This window comes from Clarias gariepinus, chromosome 3, assembly GCF_024256425.1.
Source record: "Clarias gariepinus isolate MV-2021 ecotype Netherlands chromosome 3, CGAR_prim_01v2, whole genome shotgun sequence".
NCBI lineage: Eukaryota > Metazoa > Chordata > Actinopteri > Siluriformes > Clariidae > Clarias > Clarias gariepinus.
This window is the reverse complement of record NC_071102.1, coordinates 30,179,889-30,204,791: the sequence shown is the minus strand read 5'-3', so window position 1 is coordinate 30,204,791 and position 24,903 is coordinate 30,179,889. Positions and strand designations below refer to the sequence as shown.

At 41.2% G+C, this 24,903-nt stretch overlaps 1 protein-coding gene across 1 annotated transcript in view; it reads left to right on the top strand.

The window, feature by feature from the left end:
- tshz1 (teashirt zinc finger homeobox 1) overlaps nucleotides 1-22,310 on the top strand; it is a 41,409-nt gene extending 19,099 nt beyond the window's left edge. The window contains exon 2 of the mRNA XM_053492496.1: nucleotides 17,723-22,310. Within this exon, the coding sequence (XP_053348471.1) occupies nucleotides 17,723-21,093 (3,371 nt within the window). The 3' untranslated portion in view covers nucleotides 21,094-22,310. The remainder of the gene's footprint in view (nucleotides 1-17,722) is intronic.
- Nucleotides 22,311-24,903: the final 2,593 nt, after the last annotated feature.

Here is a 24,903-nt window from a genome sequence, read left to right as displayed (position 1 = left end):
TCAGAGGTGTTCACATGACTCTTCACAACTCTCCATGTTCATGTGGTTTTCTTCCAGGTTCTCTGGGACTCACCAACCTCCGAAAAACTAAATGCCCATGGATGTGAATGTGTGCGCAAGGTGCACTGTGATGGTCTGAAATCCCATCCACGGTGTATTCGTATTCCCGCTTCGTATTCAGTGTTCATGATACAAGCTCCAAATCAATAATGAGGAATACGTGCGTGAATGAATGAATTAATGAATGAATGAGGCCATATTCGGTGGGGGAATCAGGGTTCCTCACACAGCTTTACTTTAAATGTGTGTGATAATATTTTATCTACGTGGAATCAAATGTTATCAAGTGTTTTATCCTCAAAAGTTTGGATTTAATCCATTTAACACAAGCGACCAGTCAAACACGAACATAAAGACGTCGATAACGATGGGTCTAGATTTTTAATTTTTTTTTTATTTTAAGATCTAACGACCACTGAGTTCCAAGATTCTTAGACGTCTAGCGTGTTAGAAATGTGCATTAACATGCTTTGTGCTCCACAAGTCAGGGTTGGAATGAAAAAATGTAAGCACACGCAAGCTCACTCACTGAGGCACTGTTACTCTCACCTCCCCTCACTAGGTCGCCTCTCATCCTTTCACCCAGTCCCCTGTTTCACTCCCTCCCCTCTCTTCTTTCTGACTCTTCAGTGTATGTGTGTGTGTGTGCGCGTGTGTGCAAGTGTGGCATGTGAGAGACGGGCCATGGCTTTTCATTTGTCTTCATAAGCGTAATTTATTTTCTCAGCGAGATGTGAGCTGACAGGCATCAGTCAGCGAGAGGTCACTCGTCTCTCTCCGTCTCACTGATTCCGACACCCGCACTGCGAAAGAAAGATGTGTGTTTAAAGTCCAGATTGATTGGGGATATCAGAGTTATGGCATCATTTGTCATTGTATGCATTATCCAGGTGCACGGGACAGAACGAGAAATGGGGGCGGGCATTGTTAGAGGGCGTTAAAAGTTTAATTGCTGGTGTGACAGTGTGTGTGTGTGAGAGAGTGTGTGTTGAGGGAGGGATAGTTTCAGGAAAGCTTTTGAAATTCTGAAGCCTTTTCCCCGAGTAATATTATGTTTTGCTGAGAGAAGGACTTTTTTCCTTTTTTTTCTTTTACACTCAATTACAGATACACACTCACACACCCCGCCTCTCTGTTATCACTGCTCTGGTAAGACATGTTTTCCTGTCTCTCGTCTTGAGAAATCTTCCCTCTCTCTTCCTCTCGTCCTCCGTGTGTGGCGTGGGCCTCCGTTTGATTTAGCGCTCCTCTCGGACCCTCCGCGCACCCCGCTCCTCTGTCCGCCCACTTTCCCAGATCCTTCTGGAAGAAGAGAAGCGAGCGTCCTCGTCCTCTTCACATGTCTCCTCCCTCCCCTTCTCCTGTCCACGCTGCTCTGCTCTCGTTGAGGAATCCATCACCATGAGTTCACTTTGAGTCACTCAGGATTCAGTGGGAGAGACGATTCCGGAGTAATTCTTCAGAAGAGAGGGACGCTGTTATCAGTTTACGTGGATGCAAATCATCAGGCCCAGATAATAGCGGTGTTGTAGCCTTTCTAAAGAATTCTACAGCTTTTTTATGGCCTCTTCTTTTGATTTGAGCTGTTCTGGTTTCGTTCTGCGATCAGGCTTGATATATGGGATTATAAATTTGATAAATTTAGACGTGTGGTTTTATATTGTAGCATTTAGTGAATGTGACGATTCCATAAATACAGAAGGTTATGTAACATTTTTATTGACTTTATGTTAGAGTAACACTTAGTGGAAAGTGCTGTCCGCCTTGTTCCACATACATGAGCTCACAGACTCCCAGGATTGGCTAGTGTCACTGTGATTGACAGCAGAGACATAGAGAGGGAGAGAAAGTATGTCATCCATCCAAGGGCACATTTCGTCCCACTGTCTCCCAGCCACAGATATCCAAGCATCGATCTCGTGTTTTTGTGACAACAGGGTGAACGCTTTTCTGTTGCGCCCTTTGGGAGCAAGTCAGCATCTCTCTCTCTCTCTCGCTCTGTCTCTTTTTCTTTTGAATGCACATGGCCTGCATTACAGTAGTAGCAGGTATCCCAATACTGACAAAAAAGATAATAGCAAACTCAGTTTACTCAAAATACACTTTTAATAAAAGCCTAAGGGCGGGTATTGAAGCATCAAGGAATTTCTTTTTTTTTTTTAAAACACTTTCGTGAATTCACTTGTTTCAACGTGGCATTGCATCTTTATTTCAAAGCTGTGAATATGTTTGTGACGCATTTCTGCAAAGCATAGGCGACACATCGGTATAACCACCTGTTGTATCGCGTCGTCCACGTCACTTATTCTATCCGCATCTCCTCCTAAATCATTCATGGAAATGTGATCAACCAATCACAGAACCTTTATTAGGAGACTCATTGTATATGTACACTAGCTATTTTATCACTCACTCTTACTTACTCATCTTCTATACCGCTTTATCCTGTATTAAAGGTCACAGGGACCTGGAGCCTATCGAGGCAGGGTACCAATCCATCACAGGGCACACACACATACACACTATGGGCAATTTGGGAATGCCAATTAACCCAACCTACATGTCTTTTGACTGTGGGAGGAAACCAAAGTACCCGGAGGAAACCCACCAAGCACGGGGAGAACATGCAAACTCCATGCACATTGAGATGGAAATCGAGCCTGGCTGGAAATCGAACCCGGAGGTGCAAGGCGACAGTGCTAACCACTACACCATCACTACACCACCGCCTAGCTATTTCATTTTTTATTTTACTTCTAATATTATTCAAACAGCTATATTTACTATAGGGAAAATTTGCACAGAACCCTCAGAGATTAAGCTGCAGAAATCTGAAGTGTTTTTTTTTTTTCCAGTTATTATAAACATCTTCCAATCGATATCCTCTCTGATTTCAGATCATCCAGGTTTTCCACTTATTCATTGACAGATGGTTTTAATACAAGGACGCACGTGCTAGATTTAGGATTTGAAGAAGAAGAAAAAAAGCCTGATCGAGCCAAAACCCCTTTCCAGGCACACTGCAACTTCCACATCTTTCCTAGCTCTTGACAGACCTCGCCTGAGCACGCCGTCGTATTGGAAATACGGCATGGGAAGGCATACAGATTACTGCACGGATTGCCGTGCTAAAAAATCCCCAGAAACTTGTCCCGCTTTACGAGGCGGATTGCGCGGGTTATTTACGAGACCAGACCTCCGCAGACACACTTCAAGCAGGAAACTGACACCAGCTAGTAACTCTGTGAGAAGCTCATGTTTACGACGTGAAGTCCTTGCTGTCTCATCCACATATCTAAAGCACAGTGCGCAGCATTAGACGTGTCTTGTCCAGACAGGAAATGAGCCATAATGTCTTAACAGGACAGAAATGTACTGTACGTTGTTAGTGTTTCAACATCCTGAACACTGCAGTTTCTTATTATGTGAAACGTGAAGTATGTGGAAATGCAACATGATATCGAGGGTGAAATGAAATATGTCAGGTTTTAATATTCAGTTGTAGCATTCCTGTATGACACATGTGCAAAGTGTGTGTGTGTATGTGTATGCATCTGAGTGGGTGGGTGTCACAAGTGAATGGCTGCTGCCCATATTTGTCTCCAGCATGTGCGGGTTTCCCGGTCAAATAAGGGTCAGCTTCTGGGAATCTGTGTGTGTGTGTGAGTGTGTGTGTGAAAAGGGAGGGATGACGGTACTGGGGTAGTTGATTGATGGGTTATTGTGCAACCAGACTCAGCTAGACTGAACCGGTGAGGTCGTGGCCTGAACACAAGCTCTTTTTTTTCCCCTCTTCCTGCCCTCTTCTTTTCTCACTCTTTCTCTCCTCCTGTCTATTTTTCTCTCTCTCCATTCTCACCTCTCCATATCCCTCTCAATCACTCTCTTTATCTGCTTCCCACCCTTCCTCTCTTTTTCTTTCTTTTTCTTTTTTTGCTGACCATCTCCTTTCAATACTCCCCGTTTTTTTTGTTTGTTTGTTTTGTTTTCTTTGTCTCCCTTCCGCAGATTCCTCCTGTACTTTTTTGGTGAATTATTCTCTGCAGCCGCATGTTGATTGCTGCAATTCGTCAGCCGTGTCTTCTTTCAAGCAACTTTTCAACAAAGTGCTCTCATCGCAATCACTTTTGTTATGGTTTACAACGTAATCTATGATCTGCTATCAAACCGTGTTTGTACTTCGCTGCAGCCCTCTTTTTTGCCGCACAGAGCGAGCGAGCGAGCGAGCGAGAGAGAGAGAGAGAGAGAAAGAGACAGAAAAGAAAGAAGAGCTCGTCACGGTGAGCAATAGCTCAGCCTGCTCTCGCTGTACTTTCAGCACTAAATAGAGCTCTGTTACATGTTACATCTCTCTTTTTTTCCTTTTTTTGGGTCTTTGAGCCGAGATTAAATCAAACGCGTTACCCCACACCCACTTTCCTTTAGACACAACATAAACATAAAGCTGTAATGTTTCATACCTTCAACCCTAAAATGTATATCATTAATAAATCGAAATGATGTTTAAGTGACTAAAAAGAGTTAACATACAGGTATGTAGAACATGATGTTTATGTATACAAAATAATATTACGGGGTGCCAATATTTTTAAAGCTTGATGAGTAGAACAATAGCATGAGTTAATATTTAAAACACAATCGCATTGTTTTTTTTCCTCGCTAAGTTTTAAAATGTTCTACTTCCAGTCACACGTCTGGAAAAAAAAATTTGTCTGTCTTGGTATACGCACTTAACACTTACTTATGTCGGTATAAGATTGTTGGTGTGTTTGCTTTGCTCTCTGCCTGCTTGGATGTTTCTGTTAACAGTGCAGCTACATCTTGACTACTGTTTACCCGATCTGTGACTAAAAATAAGCTAGACATAAATGGCCGCAAATTAAATTAAAGAACTTCCCTAAATGTTTATAATTTACAGCACTGTACATGATCTCTAGGTGTGAATTTTTACCTTAACAACACAAACATTCAGAAGTTGCTCGTGTTCTTTATCTTTGCCAGTTTCGTTTCCCTCACCGATCTTGGGAACGTTTGGTTTATTTGACTAGGAAAAGTATTAGTCTGTTTGTCAATATGATTTATAGATATATATTTAGAATTATAAACAAATTAAAGGACACCACAATAGCTTTTGTATGCTCTATACGGGACCTTTATGTATTTGTGCTTCATTTGTTGTGCAGCGGGACACCCTGTGACTGATCACGTTATGATGAAACTTTTCTATCCCAGTGGGCGTGGTCTCTTCTATGATCTCCGACCACCCTCCCGTGTTTTAGAATCACCATCCCAGTTAAACAACTGTAGGAGATTTAGATTTTGTGGCCTGTTTTAGGAAAAATGCTCACTTGTGATGACATATCTCATGAATGAAGGTGTATAACCAATCGACATTTACATAAGATTTCAAGCATGATAGAGTAATAAACTCTTAGCGGTAGAATTTCTTTTTACTGTGCAAACATTTTAAAGAAGGTTGTACGTCCATGAATGACGATCCAAGCTGAGGTGGCTCCCAGCTCAGTGCAGTCATTTTTGTGAACATTCAGTGAATGGCACACTTGAGTCTTGAAAATCTTGCAGACGAGACGCTTTTGTCTGTGGTAACTGTACACACAATCATTCACAAACACCACTTGCGTATTACAGGAACATGGGTGGGCGTGATTGCCACATTCCCCATACAGTTCTGGCATCGCTCCAAGCCATTTTTACATGTTTGAGCTATTGAAAAAGTTCCTGGGAGTCCAGCATTTCAGATGTGAAGGAGGCAGTCCAATCATAGATTTAGCATTCTGAGAAAACTTGCTATCTTGATGGTATCCAAGCACTAGTAAACTCTGGGATAAGTGCGTTAGTGTAGCAGGGGATTATATAGAGAAACAAAAGGAGTTATTACTCGCATAACTGTGTTTTGTTTTTCTGAACAATCAAAAGTCCCGGTTTGATTTGAACACGTATCTGTGCAAAGATTAGTGCAGGCCAACCTGTTACTATAGGACTTTATGATGTTCTTTTTGTTTATCTATATTTTATATATCATACAGGTGGCTGGTATGAAGTGAATCTTATTTATGTCAAAACTTTAATTAAATGTTTTTTTTTTCATATATCTTTTCTTTTATTGTGACAGTGTTGTTTTTTATTTCAGATCAGTTTAATTTCTACAGCGCTTTTAAACAGACTTCAACATAAATCAGCTTTACAGAAATACAGATGTAGATTTATATTTAGATCCCTAATGAGCAAGCCAGAGAGTGACAGTTGTTTTACTGACACTGTTAGGAAAAACTAAAATGTCATCCTCAAAATATTGCCATATAGATATTTATATCATGTTACCCTTTATCTGTACGGCTGGTGTGATAATCTTGATTTTTGTTATTATATCCATACAATGTCATGGATGTGCGGTCTTTATTGCCATACACACTCACCCAGCCGTTCCCTGACTGTTAGCAGTGTTTTAAGCAGTAAAGCTGTACATCAAACCTTGTCAGCAGATCAAATGGGTGGCAGGCCGTGTCCATGGGAAAGAGAGAATTAAAGGCTGCGATTGTGTTGGAGTAGAATGGAGCAGGGTTGGTGCCGGGTCATCAAGGTGTAGTGCAGCCGCTCTAATTGTTTTCCATCTCCACTCTCCTTCAGAACTGCCTGATTTATGGCAATTATCCATCTTTAGGATCATCTATCAACCTGGTAGTTGCTAGGCAATGGGAGCAGCTGCTGGTGTGTGTGCATGTGCGTGTATGTGTGTGTGTACATGTGTGTCTCAGAGTGTGTTTGGTCTGCTGAGTTTTCTGTCAGACAATCAGAACAGGTTATGGTCTGGTCGAGACACCATAATGGGGGATTTAAAGAAACAAAGAACATTTTCGTTCCCTGCTGTTTCCCCCTCCCATCTCTCTCTCTCTCTCTCTCTCTCTCTCTCTCTCTCTCTCTCTTTCCCCACATGGGGGTCCTCTGTCTGCTTTGAGGCTGTTGTGTCTCTCAACACAGCATGTGTAGAACCTTATCGGTGTCTCCGCAAAAGCCATGACGCAGGAGATCATCCCACGATATCCGGACATGTTTGGGTTACATAGAGGACGCTCAAGCACTCGAACCTGGACCCGGATTTAAAAGAAAACAAAATAAGCAGCTAGGACGCTGGTCCTCACCAAAAAATGGGAGGATCTGCAAAAAAAAATGTGCAGATGGGAGGAGGGACTGAGGTGCTTATGATCTAATGGCCATTGTCTCACAGCTGCACGGCTCCTCTGTGACAGCGGGAAAAGGTGATTTATAGACCGCACAACGGACCTCCACCCGCTCTCTCTCTCTCTCTCTCTCTCTCTCACACACACACACACACACACACAGTCTGAGAGGGAAAGGGACAGAGGGAGCATTCGAGGGAGCAAAAGGAGAGAAAAAGGGTAAAGCACTGCAATGCAGAAGCACCTGGATGCAGAAAATGCCTGTTTTTTTCACACTACAAGATCTGAGGCAAAACATGATTCGAGGCAACAAAACACATTCGTCAGGAATTACTAAAAGTGTAGTTAAGTATTCAAACATCTATTTAAACAAAAAGGCATTTAAATATGCATTTGATTTTCACACATTAGCAGTAGCGCAACACTGTGTTCATATCATAAACCACAGATGGTGAAAGCTCACTTTGTTAGCAGTGGAAATCCAGAGGAGCCCATATTAGCATCTAACACTTAGCCATATAGCATTTTTAAGATTTTTGAGCTCTTACTACACCTATACAGGAAAGTCCTAAAAATATGTTTTTCCCTTCATCCCCTTTTCCCACACAAAGTAGCATCAAATAAAATGCAAATAAAAAGAGGGGGAAGGGATGTGATGAACACATACTTGCTTCTGCTAGCGGCTAGTTTCTCTCAGTATCTAGGTGAAATTTGACCTGTGGCTTAACAAACCTTGATTTTGTGAGCTAGTAGAAGTTGCAAGATTGCAAAAAGCAAGATTGTGGTCTCTAAAAGAAAATCAGGGAGCTGCTATTTGTTCTCTTTTCTGTTTTTTTCTTATCTGCTAGGATCTTCTAGCATTTTCCTTGTTAGCAATGTTGCTACCTGTGTATTAAAATTTGACCCAAACCTTAAAACAGTATCAGTAGATGACTAAACGCTAAACCTATTTTGTTGAGTTTTTTCTTTCTCTGTCTTTGAGTACAATTACTATAAAAATTCAAATAGCATTTGAACAATGAAATGACAATCCTTAGTCCTAAGTAGTTTCGCCATTAACATTCAGATTGCTTTTTCTTAATGTGATTCGTTTCCTGTGGTGATTTGTTTCGTCGCAACTCTTATGATTTTCCAAGAAAGCTGTGCCACTTAACACTCTCAACATGAAACACCCAATCAATTAATCTAATTAATCCGTTCAGCCCGCCATATTAATTTTCATCCGTTATTAAGAGCTTCCTTTGACGTCTGCTTTTATTTCGGAGCAATACGCTCACGTTTCGGACTCGTCCCATAAACACTTCCTCGCTGAAGTGCGGCTAATGATTTGTGCGAAACCTCCAGGTGAAGGTGCCCTCAATTACTCAGCAATCATGAATTTGGGTGTTTAATTAGCCAAGCTGCAGATGCTTTTAGCCTCTCGCTGTTTATATCCCACAAAGCAAGTCAGGAGTTCAACTGAGGAAAAGTTGAGGCGGAGATATTAAAGTTAGTCTGATGTATAAAAACTCTTCAAGGAGACATAAATTTTGTGTGTAATGGATTCAGCTCACCTTTTAAGCTTAAGAGAGGTAGATTTGTAGTTAGGGGTGTTTTTTGGACAGTAGGCCATCTATCTGTTAGCTTGTCGCCCTTAAGGGACTGACACATTGATTATAAATATGCGCAGCAGGTAGTGTTGCGACCTTACAGCTCCAGGGTACGTGTTTTGATCCTGAGCTCAGGTTACTATCTGTGTGAGGCTTTATTTGTTCCCTCTCTGTCCATGTGCATGTTTTGCAGGTTCTCTTCATTCCCCCCTCTTCATGCAACAACCATAATGGTAGGTAGATTGGCAATGATAAATTGAGACTAAGCGTGTGTGTGTATGTGTGTGTTTGTTGAACTGGTGTCTCCCGGGTCCACCACCACCAACACCCTGCCAAAATAAATCCATTCATTTCTGAAAATGAATCAGAGTGAATGTTGCCCTCTTCTGGTATGGAGGACTATTTACTTTCAAATGATTTAGTCCAGTTTGCATCTTTAACTCTCGTTTCAGTGCAGATGTTCATAAAGCAACAAATTATTAATTACTTTTATTTCATGCTTTCCTGCCATATCACGGTTATGTGCTCGCCATATCATTTAATAATCTTTAAACTAATTAATGTAGTCTATTAATCTGTAACACACGCAGTCAGGAACTGGACACAAATCATCTTTTCATTTAAGCACACACGTGATCCGTTGCTTAATAAATCACACGAGTGCTACAGTACAGTATGGTGCACAATTTCACTCTGAAAGACTAGACTTGCACAGTCAATCTAGGCCTGTACATGATGGAACACATTACCTCACTGATGTAAATTGCTGTTAACAATCTGCTAATTGAGCTCCTTCATTATTCATCGGCCGTTTTGATATCGCATTTAGCAGGCTCGTGGGTGCGCAAGGGCTCTGTTGTGGTGTACGTGGTGAAAGCGTCACGGCACGGCTAAAGGAGAACAGCACTGCTCACATCCTCTCTCTGCTCTTTCCCTGCCTATTGTTTGAAGCTAATGCAAAATGCACTGTCTATATGACCCATTTTAGCGGCCCATTAGCATAATTTGGCTGTCGTGTGGCCAGTGAGTTAATGTGCTTGCAAATGACAGGGAGAGTGTGTTATACGACCTTAGGGTTTTTAAAAATTAAATGACAAAGTGGGCCGCGCTTTGCATAAGTATGGGCTCGACATTCAGGGGCATGCATTTGTGTGTGTGTGTGTGTGTGTGTGTGTGTGTGTGTGTGTGTGTGTGTGTGTGTGTGTGTGTGTACGTGTACAGTAACAGTCATGTTTTTCTGCAAGGTGAGCAAGCTATTTTGTATTTTGTGGGTGAATATTTGAATTTGATTCATTCAGCAGTTTGAGAAACGTTACATATTACAAAGTAAATTTGATTTGCGGCTTTAGCTAGCAAGTTTACATTTGGTTTAATATTTTAAGTTACTCGATTACTAGATTTCATCTAAATTACTCCTGACACTTTTCTGTTAGAAAAAAAGAAAAATCTCCTTTCAAACGGCTCTAATCGTGCTCAGTGTAAAGCAAAGAGATAAAGAGAAAGCAGAGCGTGAAGCTGAATGGCACACCAGTTGGGCCGGACCCTGGAGTTATCCTGCCATATGGCGGCCTGTTCCGCTCGGGCCGGCCTCTCACGAGCTGCGTCACTTATAGACGAGATGGCGCCGTTCGTTTTAAGACACCTCTCCACCGTATCCACAGCAACACAGATCAGTGCCGGTGGGTGAGGAGAGGTAGGCTGGGTCGCTGTAAAACGCCCGTCTGCACTTCAAAGCCTCCCTTTGTTTAGTCTGTAATAAAGTTAGATGTGGCTTGCGGTGAAAAGAGGCGATAGAGAAAAAAAAACGACAAAGACGCTCCTTAGAGCGAAGGATTGTGTGTGAGATGATGAAAAATGTGAAGGCTTTCTGCTTGACGAGGTTCACGTCGGGCCAGGGGAAGGAGGTGGGGCGAGGGGGACGAATCCGAACCCCTGGAAATCTGTCCATCCCTATAGCGAGCTCGTTACTCCTCCACACAGTTCATTCATCAGTGACCGCGCTCCAAATGGAGGCTGTAATCATTAATCACTATTCACACACAGCACTACGAGTAGGAGAAACGTGCTTACACAGGGCTTAAATAGGTGGTGTACTCCAACACGCCGTCATCACAGAGCTGTAGCTGGACAGGCTTCAGGATTATATCAGTGCCTGGACCATCCAGTGAACATTTTAGACAGATAACCTTGACTTAAGTCATATTGGGTGTAGGGATCGAAATATTTATGGACCCTCACAATTCGTTTTTTTATTTCAGTTTAAATACATGGTTCATGGAAAATTCATGATTTTTCCAGTATGATCACTTCCTGCTTGTAAAACGGAATATTATCGTTTTCATCCATCATGAGAGACACTAGCCCTATATTTTCCTGTCAGAATGAATTTCACTGTTTGTATGCAATTTGATTTTTTCTTCTTTAATAACTTTTAAATACTCAAAGGAGAAGCGTTCAGTTGGATGTTTGGATTGTTTAAATTCTCACATGCTAATGTAACGATAGTGGTGTAAAGATATACTCTAAGTGCATGCTCAAGTTAGATTTTTTTATGACATATTCAGTAGCTAATTAAATATGTTTAAAAAGCAAAGAATGCATCCTAACAGTAGCATTATACATAAAGCTTGGATTTTTTTATATTTTCTATTGTTATACAAGATCTATTTATTTATTTATTTGTTTGTTTAATTATTTTAAATACCAATTGTATTACCAGCAAAAAAAAAAAGTAAAGTTTTTTAGGTGAAAAGTAGAATTTATGAAGTAGTTACAGCAATGTCAGAATTTCTCGCACATATGCTTCAATGTCAATGTACAGGATAATCACACGGATTCCACAAGTTTGTGCAAAACCTAATGAACAGGTCAATCAAAACAGAGTGCACTTCTACAAATGTGGTGTTGATCTGTGTCTGTGCATAATTATACTTTTTTATACGCTTTTTTAAGAGTTATTTATATTCAACCTAGCTTAGCGCTTGTTTTTTTAACCAAAACTGTATTTCTGTCAGTTGTTCTTCTTCTTCTTATTATTATTATTATAATTTTTCCTCTTATGAGGAATCAATTATTTTTTTTATCCCTAGTCTGGTGAGTGTTTCTTTAAACTTTCTGGAGGCTGTAAGTATTTCTACAGCAGACATACAGGATCACTGGAGGCCATGAGCAGACTGGATCAAACAGCATTGCGCCGCTTCAACCGGCGTGCAAAAGGAGGGGGGGGGGGGGGGTGTAGGGGACGAGAGAGACAGAGAGAGAAAGAGATTGCTGCATTCCCACTGACATGCTGTGCATTACCATAATTGGCTTTTCTACATGATAGGACAGAGGAAATAATAATGTCATTTTATTTACAGCCTTCAGTGTCCTGGCCTTCTCCCCCCCCATTTTCCCTCCCTCTTCCTCTCGCTCTCACGATCCCTCTCTCCGTCTCCTCGTCCGCCACTTCAGCAGGCCGCCTAGGTCAAATGACGTGGTTTGATCAGACCTGTCCAAAGGCATCAGAGCTGAGTGGCATGTAATGGAGACCCGGTGACAAACCACATCGGCCGGCCAAATAAGACTTGCCAGTTTTCCCATTAAAATGTCGGCTAAACAGCGCGGCTCTCTGCTGGCCACTCCAAAACCACTCTGACCGGCTAAATCAGCCGACGGAGAGGCGCCTGAATTGGACATTAGTACTGCAAATGACTGCCGTGATTGCCCCCTCTCCTGCTAAATAAAATAAATAAATAAGCAAGGGGAGGGGTGTAAAGGTGGAAGATGCCAGTTGTAGTAGGAGACACTCAGCCTGATGGCGGATTCACACATCTGCACATCCTTTCAGCACCAGTTCTGTATAATTTCTTAGGTTTCAGGGCATGCCTTATGCATGCATTAAAACTGGCAGGTTAGTCCTGACCTCATGCCAACAACATGAAGCCTGTAGGAGATTTATAGGATCTGAATAGTCTAATTAAACATAGAGCAACCAAAAAATATTTACAGATGTGCGGATGAATAAATAAACAAGCAAACATTTGTTTGAATAAACCCATACAAATACAGAGTTTTAAGAGCTCTTGATTATCTATCTTTAGGCGTTAAACTGTTTTCCAGATCAGCCAATGACATTACAGTTACAGTATGTTCAGACCTATGAATGAACGCCAGCTTGGTATTATTCCTCATAAATCTATAGTTTGTGACCACCTTTTAATTTATTCCCAAGCTACTAATCTTGTCTTTTTTTGTTTGTTTGTTTGTTTTTTTATGACACAATTGTAATGCAGTAGAAATGTAGCCCTGGCAATTTTGGAGGCATTTCTGGGAAATGATGGTTTAAGTATGCCTCAACATCGTAAATCTAAGATTGTTATGGCCTCTCGTAAAGTCTAACAAGACTGACTCAGAAGAGATGTACACGCCACGTCTGAAACGCCAGCGCTATTTTCACGAAATGTAATTAAGCTTTAACTGATTAAACATTGTGTAGTTTTGCCGCCTTGGTTACATGAGTAAGGAGAAAGTAAGTCGGCTCAGGATCATATAAGAGTGATTCTTTAGCATGTTGGTGTGTGTGTGTGTGTGTGTGTGTGTGTGTGTGTGTGCTTACATGTGAGATATTTGAATAGAAGTTTGTAGTGTCCAAGGCATATTCCACATCTCATCTCTGTTGGTTATGACAGTGAAAATGTGTGTGCGTGCGTATGTGTGTGTGACCTGCTCATGTCCTGCTCATGTCCCGTCGCTGTGTCACCTGTCCAAACTCTGTGAGGTCTCAGCAGCCACAGTGACAGCTCCGCTCTGGACACAGATGGCCTCGCTCTCCTTCTGTAACATACACACACACACACATACACACACACACAAGCTGACACATTTCCTCTTGATTATTTTAGATATCACTTTGTACATGATTTCCAAACATCTTAAAAATGTCATAAATTTTTTTTATGTAGAATGAATATATATATATATATATATATATATATATATATATATATATATATATATATATATATATTCACTAATTTGCATTATATATAAAACAATTTTTTATTAAATATTTGAAATAAAACATTGCTTGCCGCATACAAAGGATACCTAAAATTTTGTGTTCTGGAAATCAGTACTTTTTGCATCTCCTGCATTTCCATACTGAAACCTGATTGGTTCATTTACTTTGTTATGCAAAAAAAACTTAGCTCACAGGTTCTGCTCTTCTTAAAGAAATCGTACAAAATAAACACTGCAGTCACTTATCCGTTTGACTAATAACGCAAAAGAAGTTTTAAATAATATATTTAATAATATTAAATACTAATAATATTTTATCAAATTTGGCATTACTTTAAATAATGCTGTACTGCATTTCATTCACGGCAAGGACACACGTTCATACAGATATCCTCATCTTCTATTTCTAAATCGAAATCGAAGTTTCCTTCACTCTAGCAAAACGGCTTCCACTTTTCCCCTCACTGCTTCTTCTTTTAATTGTATCCGTTCTTAAAAAAAAACTTCTGTCCTTTTCTCACCCTTGACAGTACAATGTGGGGGTTTTTCTTTTTTTATTATTTATTTATTTTTTTAATATATATTTTGTTGATTGACAAACACAACAAGGCCCCCCTCCTCCCCTACTCCCCCCTTAATCCCTCTTTCTTTGTTCGGCGTGACGCTTAAAAGCAGAGGCTCAATGAAAGATGTCAGCAGTCAAATTTCTGATTGGGTTATTAAGTGCCAGCGCTGTTGCGATCGTCTGGCGGAGCCTTGACGCAGATGGAGGGGTGGAAGGAAAAAAAAATTGCCAAGTCGGGCCTTGAAGGCTTGATGCGCGGACAGTGACACGCCGGCACGCGTTGCCTGTCACACGCCACGTGGCGTCAAAGGCTGAAGAGACGTGTTCGTTTTAGTGTCAGCTTCTGCCCATCTTCCTGCGAATGGCTCTCTCTCTCTCTCTCTCTCTCTCTCTCTGGTATTCACGCTCTCTCTCTCTCTGTAATTATAGTGAAGAAGAAAGTTCTCTTTCTTGTTGTTTTAATGTGATAAGCTGTCGTAAGTGCTGCATTGACTTGAGGGAATTAGCCGTTCTGCGCTCCTCCGGGCGAATATTCCTTTCGCTGCAATTTCCGATAACTGAGTTATTTGACAGTTTGTAATGTTTATTTCAATGAGTGCTGTTGCTTTATGCCGCCTGCTTGATTTCTCAGCGGGCCTGATGGATTGATATCGGTGAAAAGTTTAAAGCTGAGCTCAGATCAGCCCTTCAGCGGTGCCACACCGATTAAGTATTAAACGAAGTGTTACTTGCTATAATATTAATACATACTGTACGCACTAGCTAGATATTTGTTCATATTAAATAATAATAAAAAAAAAAAAGTAACTACACCTCCTTTTACACAGGCATCATTCAGGCAGTTGCAGCTGCTCCAGCGTCTCGCATGCAGCCATAAATGGCAGCTAACAAACATCAGGTATCACGTCCGGTCTGATTACAGTATGCTCAGTAGCACGCTGTTTGAAGCTGACAGCACATCTGCTTGGAGCGCCTCAGACGGATCCTGGCATCTAGGACAGATAGCTGCTGGTGGCTTGCTGAGATAAAGGAGCAACTCTCAACTCTCAACACTGTCTGTCTCATTCTCTTCTCTTCACTATCTCCTTCCCATGCAATCTCTTCTCCGTGTACTCCTGCTCTTTCTCTCTTCCTCCTCTGTCTCTTCCGATTGCCTTCAAACGTGTGTAGGGTTGCTTGTAGAGATTCGACTCTGTTGTGTTGTGTAGAGTTGTTCTCAAAATGGCTGATAAGAACAAACCCTCTCAGACACACTTCCTGCATAGAGAGAAAAGGGTTATACAGAGCTGGACACATTCCGAACACACACACGCGCACACACACACAGACATACACACAGGTGCTTTGATGTGTTTTTCGTTGCTCATTTCGTTTATCTCCAGATGCAGATTGAAGCCAGCTGATGAAACAGGAATTTAATCCAACCATTGCTCATTATAAACTTGGTCTCACGGTCCTTTATTCTCTTTTTATTAAACAAATTAAAGAAGTAATATACCTCACTAGCTCTTTCCCTCTCTCTCACTCTCTCTTTCTTTCTCTCTCTGCTGTGACAGCGTGCTATTATTCAGGGGTTTTTTTTGTCGCAGCTCTTGTTGCATGCAATACATGGAAACTGTCCTTTTGTGTGCGTGTATATGTTTATGTGAGTTTTAAACATGAAACCTTGGGGGGAAAAATGGTGTTTTTTTGGCCAATTTTGGCTACAGACTGGCAACATCTCAACTTGGAGTTGTAATAATAGGACAAGAACTTTAACAAGAAGAACAAATACAAGTCCTAAAGTTGCATTATTTAATCATAAACCCACTTGGCATTTCTTAAAGGTAAAAACATTTGATAATAATTTATGTATCCTTAAACAATTAGAGTTCTTTTAAATAGTGGGGTTTGTTCTTATGCTTCAGTAAATTTATCTAATCTAATTTAACATTCACAAACTAGTAATGAACAGATATCAGAGACTAATTAAAAGAGACTGATTGTATAGCGAGTTTTACAAATCTCCTGACTAATTGATGACTAACTGTGGTCTTATTTAAGCTCAGTGCTATATTAGATCATAGCATGAAAATAATATCTCAAGTGAGCTTTAATTGTGAGGCAATAAAATAAATCGCACTTCAGACTTCATTGCGCTCGTGGCATCATAACAACCAGTGTTAAAAGAAAATAAAATGATTTACAGCTTTAGAATTTACATGCGAAATATCCTCGGTCATAATCAGAGTGGAAGCCGGTCCAGGTTTTCCATCATTCTTTGCTCTCCGTCTCTTTTTCCTTTCACATTCTGAGACGAGCACATACACCGAGGCTGCACACACAGTGGACTCCCAGAGATTTAGTACAACATGGACCGTGACAACAAGACATGTCATTTCCACTCGTGCTTCGGCACGACACACTGCAAGAACTTCTACTACTGCTGCCAACTACACTGTGTGCAGCATCGCATCTTTGGCAATAACTCAGATGCAGTCTCCTGCCCAGAAAAGCCTGACTTGAGTGGCACAGTGGTGGGGGAAACTGGATCAAAGTCACTCACAGTCTGTGCCCTCTAACTATGAGGGAGAGAGTCAGAGAGAAAATCTCTTTTTTTTTTTTTTTGTCGGTAGTATGACTTGCCTTGGAAATGGGAAGATATTGAGATGTAGTGATTAATTTAAGTTTTTTGTAGCCTGATTTGAATTTGACTGTAAAAGAAGTGATCAACATTTGTATAGATTTACCGCAACATTATCTGGCCAGTAACTCAGCAGTAATAAGATCTGTTGCATTGGGATAAAAATCCTGGTTATTCACATGATAAATGTTCAGTACAAATGGATTTTGCTTTCTAATTTTCAGCTAGGCATACCATGAAGCTTTTTTTCCCCCAAACACCTGTCTGATCTCATTTTTTTATAATGTTCTTTTTTGCTGTTGTCCCTGGTTTTCATCCTCAAGGGGACTTATTTTTCTTGCTCATCCATGCTCTTCTTTACCCTTGCTGAGCTGTAATATTCGATAGCTTTGTTAGTCTCAGCAGTGAAGGGTACTATCTATCATAGTCAAGATATGGATGTTTGCCACTTTATAATTGCAAACCTGTGTCCTCTGCCAGGACTATTGACAAGAAATCTCTTTAGGATCATTATGTAGGCGTGCAAGCACACATGCAGGAAAATTTCATACATCAAATAATGCCATAGAAACCTCAAAATAACTTTCAACAACTAAATCCATTTTGAAAGTTGCATTTTCTCTCCTTTTGAACCTTCTGCTTTATCATCATTTTTTCTCTGTGTTTCTGCTTTGGTTTTTCACAGCCTACGTGCCTGAGGACGAGCTGAAGGCAGCCAAGATCGATGAGGAGCACCTGCAGGATGATGGCCTCTCCTTAGATGGCCAGGACACAGAGTACCTGTGCAACGAGGAAGAGTATCCACGTGAGCAGCTGAGCTACCAAAACTCCCCGCTCAGCAATGGCACCAACCCTGATGCCGGTTACGGCTCACCACTTAGTGACACCAGCGATCACCTGGCTGACTTTAAAAGCACCTCCTCCAAAGAGGGCCAGGAAAGAGATGAGACTGAGGACATGGAGACAGAGCCTGGTCTTTCTGTGCATGACAGCTTGGCAAAGATGAAAGCCGCCTATGCAAACTTGATCTCAAATGCCTCATGGTCAAGCATCACAAGGGACATTATAAAAAGCAAACAAGTAAATGTCAGCAACAACAGTACCACAAGTAACCACAAGGGGAGTAATAGCCTTATGAATAGTCATGCAGCTAACATTAACAGCAGTGGAAGCAGTAGCATTACCACAGCTAGTGTTAGTGCCACAACCAGCACCACTCCAAGCAACACATCTGCCAGTGCCACCACTTTAACCAGTAATAGCAATGGAAATGTAAGTGGAACCAGTAGTGGAAGTGTCTCTTATGACTGGCACCAGGCTGCACTTGCTAAAACATTACAGCATACACCATACCACCTTCTGCCAGAACCCAGTCTATTTAGCACAGTGCAACTGTACCGACAAAACAATAAGTTGTATGGGCCGGTATTTACTGGTGCCAGTAAATTTAGATGCAAGGACTGCAGTGCAGCTTATGACACACTTGTAGGCCTCACAGTACACATGAATGAAACAGGCCATTACCGTGATGACAATAAAGATCAGGAGGATGACATGGGCAAGAAATGGTCTAAGCCAAGGAAGCGTTCTTTAATGGAGATGGAGGGCAAAGAGGATGCTCAAAAAGTCTTAAAATGCATGTACTGTGGACACTCATTTGAATCTCTGCAAGACCTAAGTGTCCACATGATCAAAACAAAACACTACCAGAAAGTGCCTCTCAAAGAACCTATGCCAGCGCTTGCCTCAAAGCTGGTTCCCTCTACCAAAAAACGAGTGTTTCATGACCTAGTGTCCCCCTGCTCACCTGAGTCCAGCACAATAGGTGTTCCACTAACAGAATCCACACCCACCAAAGACCAAAAGGTTTCTAATCCCTATGTTACTGCTAACAATCGATATGGCTATCAGAATGGTGCAAGTTACACCTGGCAGTTTGAAGCCAGAAAAGCCCAGATCCTCAAGTGTATGGAATGTGGCAGTTCCCATGACACTTTGCAGCAGCTTACAGCTCATATGATGGTGACAGGACACTTTCTCAAAGTGACCAACTCTGCCTCAAAAAAGGGGAAACAACTGGTGTTTGACCCAGTGGTGGAGGAAAAAATTCAGTCTATCCCTCTTCCACCAACTACCACACGTCTACCAGTTCCGACTATTAAGTCACAAATAGACTCTCCATTACAAACCTCTACAACTGATGAGAGAAAGGTTTCACATGAAGAGAAAAAAGAAGTAAATGAGCCAGAGAAGAAAATTAAAGAAGAAAAGGAGGACCCATCTGACAAACTGGATAATTCTGAAAAACCTGGCCAATACAAATATCTCAGAGAAGAGGATTTAGAAGAAACTCCAAAAGGGGGTCTTGATATTCTGAAGTCTTTAGAAAATACTGTTTCTAGTGCAATCAGCAAGGCTCAGACAGGTACCCCTACATGGGGTGGTTATCCAAGCATCCATGCTGCCTACCAGCTCCAAGGGTCAATGAAGTCTCTCTCTTCTGTCCAGAGTGTCAAAATGCAACCCACATTCAGTGCCAGCAGCTTGAAGTCTTTGTCAGCTGAAACCAGTGCCCTCATCCATTCCCCAGAAAGCCCATCCCCACCTCCAAACCATAAGAGCAATGTCTTAGCTATGGAAGAGTTAGTGGAGAAAGTCACAGGGAAAATTGTGTCTAAAAAGGAAAAGGAGGAAAAGCCTGTTGAACGCATCTCAAAACATTCCTCTGCACCGTCACCATCACCTGTAGCCAAGGAGAAAAAAGAATTTCTTCAGCCAACTGACCTTAGCAAGCCTACAAAGAACGGCATCACTGAGGAGTCTGAATCAGTTGGTAAAGAAGGGGAACAAATTGAGAGTCATGCAGAAACTCCAGAAAAGAATGGAATGGACACCCTAAAAAAGCAAGTCAGCAATGGATGCAGTAGTTTGGGAATAATCACTGACCACTCACCAGAGCAGCCTTTAGTTAACCATCTCAGTGCACTGCAGTCCATCATGAACACTCACTTGGGCAAGGCATCTAAAACTGGCAGCCCATTATTAGATCCATTAGCAATGCTGTACAAAATCAGCAACAACATGGTGGAGAAACCTTTTTACAGTCCAACTCAGGTTAAGCAAGTAGAGTCCATCAATAGATACTATGACAATGAAGACCAGCCAATAGATTTGACAAAATCCAAGAACAGTAATGGGCGACCAAACAACATCTCCTCCACTGTCATAAGCAACAGTAGCAACAGCAGCACTCCTAACAGTAATCGCCCCATTCTTTCCAACCTATCTGAATCGCTGTCTTCCCCTCTAAGGGAAAATGCCTTGATGGACATCTCGGACATGGTGAAAAACCTCACTGGTCGTCTGACACCAAAGTCATCAACACCCTCTTCTATCTCTGAGAAGTCAGAAGCAGATGGCAGTGCTTTTGAGGATGCCCTGGAGGACTTCACTCATGTCCAAAAGAGGAAAGGGAGGCAGTCTAACTGGAACCCTCAGCATCTGCTGATCTTACAGGCTCAGTTTGCATCCAGCCTTCGTGAAACTCCAGAGGGGAAGTTTGTCATCACTGACCTGGGTCCTCAGGAGCGTGTACATATCTGTAAGTTCACAGGTCTCTCAATGACCACAATCTCTCACTGGCTTGCCAATGTTAAGTACCAGCTCAGGCGGACAGGCGGGACCAAGTTCCTAAAGAACATTGACTCTGGCCAACCTCTGTTCTTGTGTAGTGACTGCGCCTCCCAGTTCAGAACTCCCTCCACTTACATTAGCCACTTAGAATCGCATCTAGGCTTCAGTTTAAAGGACCTGTCAAAGTTGTCTATAGACCTTATGAGAGAGCAGCAAGCAGTCACAAAAATGATAACAGACAAGACATTCAGTTCGCTCGGCTTGAACGAGGATGACTCTAATTCCATCTATCAGTGCAAATTGTGCAATAGAACCTTTGTCAGCAAACATGCAGTTAAGCTGCACCTCAGCAAAACGCATGGCAAGTCTCCAGAGGACCACTTGATCTTTGTGTCTGAGCTTGAAAAGTTAGATAAAGCATAGAGGAGCAGGCCAGTGGCAGTGAAGTGACTAACTTAAGAATCATTGCACTACATCACTGTTCTGCACTGCATCCCGAACTGAGCCTTCAGTCAAAACTGATTAAAACTTTTGTTGTGCAACTGCCTGACTGGACCATGATCTGTCTCGCCTTTTCAGTTGTTGCTGTTTTTTCCACTCTGTTGATTTCTATATCTTACTTTGTATTGTATTTATATGTGTTAATTATGTGCATGTTTTTTTTTTCCCTAAGTGATTCTAGATTTGATCAAATTTTCCACTGTTTGTATTTTGTGGAATCGAGAATGAGACCAGCATGGTATCCATGGGCATGGTCAAAACAAGGATGTAACATGTGAAAACAAGTAGTTGTAACAAGTGCCACATGAATTTTGTTGAATCAATCATCCCTTATACATGAAATAACTGAAACATTAGGCAAACAAACATGCAAAAGCTATGAAGAATATAGAGAGAGTATAGATTTATTGTTTTGAGCTCTAATTACCAAGTTTGACTTTATACCAACATCACCAACACCCCCTTTAATCATGAAAAATATAGAGAAGCCAGCATTGTATCTTTAAAACCTTAACAGACAACGATTGACGGGCTGCTTCTGATGATACACTTTGTGTCACAAATGATTTTGTTTTAACATATTTGTTAAATCAGTTGGTTTTGTTGTTAAGTATTTTTTTTTTTTACTGTAGCAATTTGGAAATGTATGCTTTGGTACCGACTTTTCTCTTTCTATAGGTTTGCTTCAATTTCAACTTGTAAAGACTTATTCAAATCCTTATATACAGTACATATATATTTAAATGATCTGCAATGATGTACATGTACAATTTTTCATCATCATATCTTGCCAGTTGCCGCAGCTTTGTTTGTATGGTGTGCATTCTTTTATATTGTCATTTTATATATAGTAAACAAAAAGGAAATAATATGTAAATAGATATATATGCAGACGGTATGTGAACAGTAGCGCTGACGTTCATCCTTATGGTCCTCCAGTGTGGTTAATATTAATTGGTTTGATGGAATGCATCCTCAGATGCACATTATGCCTGAATGAAAAAGAGCAATGCACAACAGGAAAACCGGTGCATTTCAATGTTTTTAATCATACCATTGTGAAATGTCTCATCAACTCATAAAAAAATATTGTTTTTGTCTCTCAATTGTAAAATAAATCCTGACATTTCTTGACTAAATCTTTACTCTCTAATTGTTCTGTTCACATAATGTAATTATGGGATGATGCCATTCACAGCAAGTGAAAGCTTTTGGAAAGGTAAAATGTAGTACATTGGACTATTGATAAGTTTGTCTTATGGGTGAACCTTTAAATCCTTTAAGGATAAGCTTTATCCAAAGACCACCTGGGGAACAGAATTAGTCCAAGAGAGGCTAGACCATTTTAAACCGGGGTCCTAGAATGTCTTTAAAATGCTAATAATTCTTTGTTATTGTAGCCAGAGATGTGGTTGTTCCAGAGCATATATTATAGGGTGCTAAAATCTTTTTGGTCTTCCTATTGCTGTAGTTCCAGGAGGTAGGAAAAACTAAGTGGAGAGAACCTGCAAACACAGGAAACATCTGAAACTCTGCACAGACAGTACCCCAACCTCTTTAACCAGTTTTGCTCCCAGTTTTGCTCCCAGCACCACCATGCCACACTGCAAAAGCCATGTTCCACAATAAAATGTGGGGGTTTTGGTTTGAAATAGCCAGAGAGCTAGAGATTGAGCCAACGATCACTGTAGTGATTAGCACTGTAGCCCTGCACCTCCAGGGTCATCAAGGGTTCAAGTCCCAATTTTGCGCCTGTATATGGTGAGTTTGCATGTTCTCTCCGTGCTTGAATAATTTCCTCCAGGTACCCTGGTTTCCTCCCACAGCCAAAAAGCATGCAGAGTAGGCTAATCTGTGTTTTCAAATTGGCCAGTGCGCATGTACAGTATGTGCCCTGTGATGGACTCACACCCTGTCTAGGGAGTACACCATCCTGCACAGGATAAGCAATATAGAGAATAAATGAGTGAACGTTTAAGTGCAGTAAAATTTTTAGTTGCATGTAAATGAAGGAAAGTTTCTAGGCACAAATGCTGCTTCAAATAGTCATTTACCAAAAATAGGAGAGAACCTTTGGATGTGTCGTTAAATGTGTCTATCCTAGCCTGCAGGCAGAAACAGACACAGATCAAGATCCCTCTTGTGTTGAGAAATTTAACACAGTGCCTGTACATATTATATGTAAATTACTATAATCACAATAAATGTTACAAGGAAAGTACCTGGAGAGCCAACAAAGACATCAGCAGATAGATGCCATTTAAGCAGATTTGCATACCCTTTGCCTACTACAACAAATATTTTTCCACTGGGTATTTTTTAGAGGTGGCATGGTGGTGTAGTGGTTAGAACTGTCGCCTTGCACCTCCAGGGTCTGGGTTCAATTTCCGCTAAGGCTTGCTTTTTTGTGTGCATGGAGTTTGCATGTTCTTCCCGTGCTTGGTGGGTTTCCTCCGGGTACTCCGGTTTCCTCCCACAGTCCAAAGACATGTAGGTTAGGTTAATTGGTGTTCTCAAAATTGTCCGTAGTGTGTGAATGAGTGTGTGAGTGTGTATAGGTCTGTGTGCCCTGCGATGGATTGGCACCTTGTCCAGGGTATACTCCGCCTTGTGCCCCAAGTCTCCTGGGATAGGCTCCAGGCTTCCCCGTGACCCTGAACACAGGATTAAGCGGTAATGACGATGAGTGAGTGAGAGTGAGTAGTTCTTTAGGTTTTCTGACTTTATACTGTAGGAAAATGTCCAATATCTGTTGGGAATCCAACAATTTACTCTTTTCAACTCAATTACTGGGTGATTATGCTCATGGACACCAGGGCTTTAGAGCGTTAGAAAACCTAAGGGAGCCAATGACTGATATACATGGTGTTTGCACAATAATCTAATCCTCCATTCGCACAGCTTTGGGGAGTTGCTGTGGTAAACCTCTTGTTGGTTGTCCTATTTGAGAATACAATCTCACTCAAATTGGCATGTTTTGATTTCCCAGTAGTGCCATAGCGTGTATGCCGAGCCTTAGCCACAAAGTTCAGCTTTTTCTTCAATTACTGCAATTTGTCATTCAAATGGCCCTTGCTGCAAGAAATTTACGTTGGATTTTGTTAGAAATCAAATTGTGCACTCATAAAATAAAATACATTTTTACCACCGAGGTCATAACATTGTGTTTAATAAATGATTTATTTATTTATTATTTTAAATTTAAACTCAAGTGCTGATTGAAGAGGGAAGGAGATTTAAAAGTTTATGCCATCCGTTTAATTCAAGCGGAGGTGCGAGCAAACCTTTAGACCAAATCGTAAGTTAAACAGACTTAACTATGCATGAAGTCACAGTTTTGCCTCCAGAATAGCAAGATGAAAGAAACATTGTTATTGAAATCATAGCTTTCGGAGACTTAGCAGATTCAGGTGTATTATTAAATTAAGCCTTCTATTTTTCCAGACACATCGGTACGTGACTCTGAGTGAAGATAAAGAGGGCACGCTAGGTTTCTCTCCAGAGGAATTTCACAGAGCGACTTCCTGCCTGCCTGCCATTTACTTTTACATTTGCCCGAGGCATTGCGTCGAGAAACAATAGAATAACGCCGTGTTTCACACTGAACCGCTTTACACTGAACACAGCTGGTGTTCTGTACTTTAAGGCTAGAGTTCTATATAAGTGGTGCAGCTTAGGGTTGAAACGTTGAAGATAACTGAGAGAGTAAACACTTAAAGATTGAGAGATTTA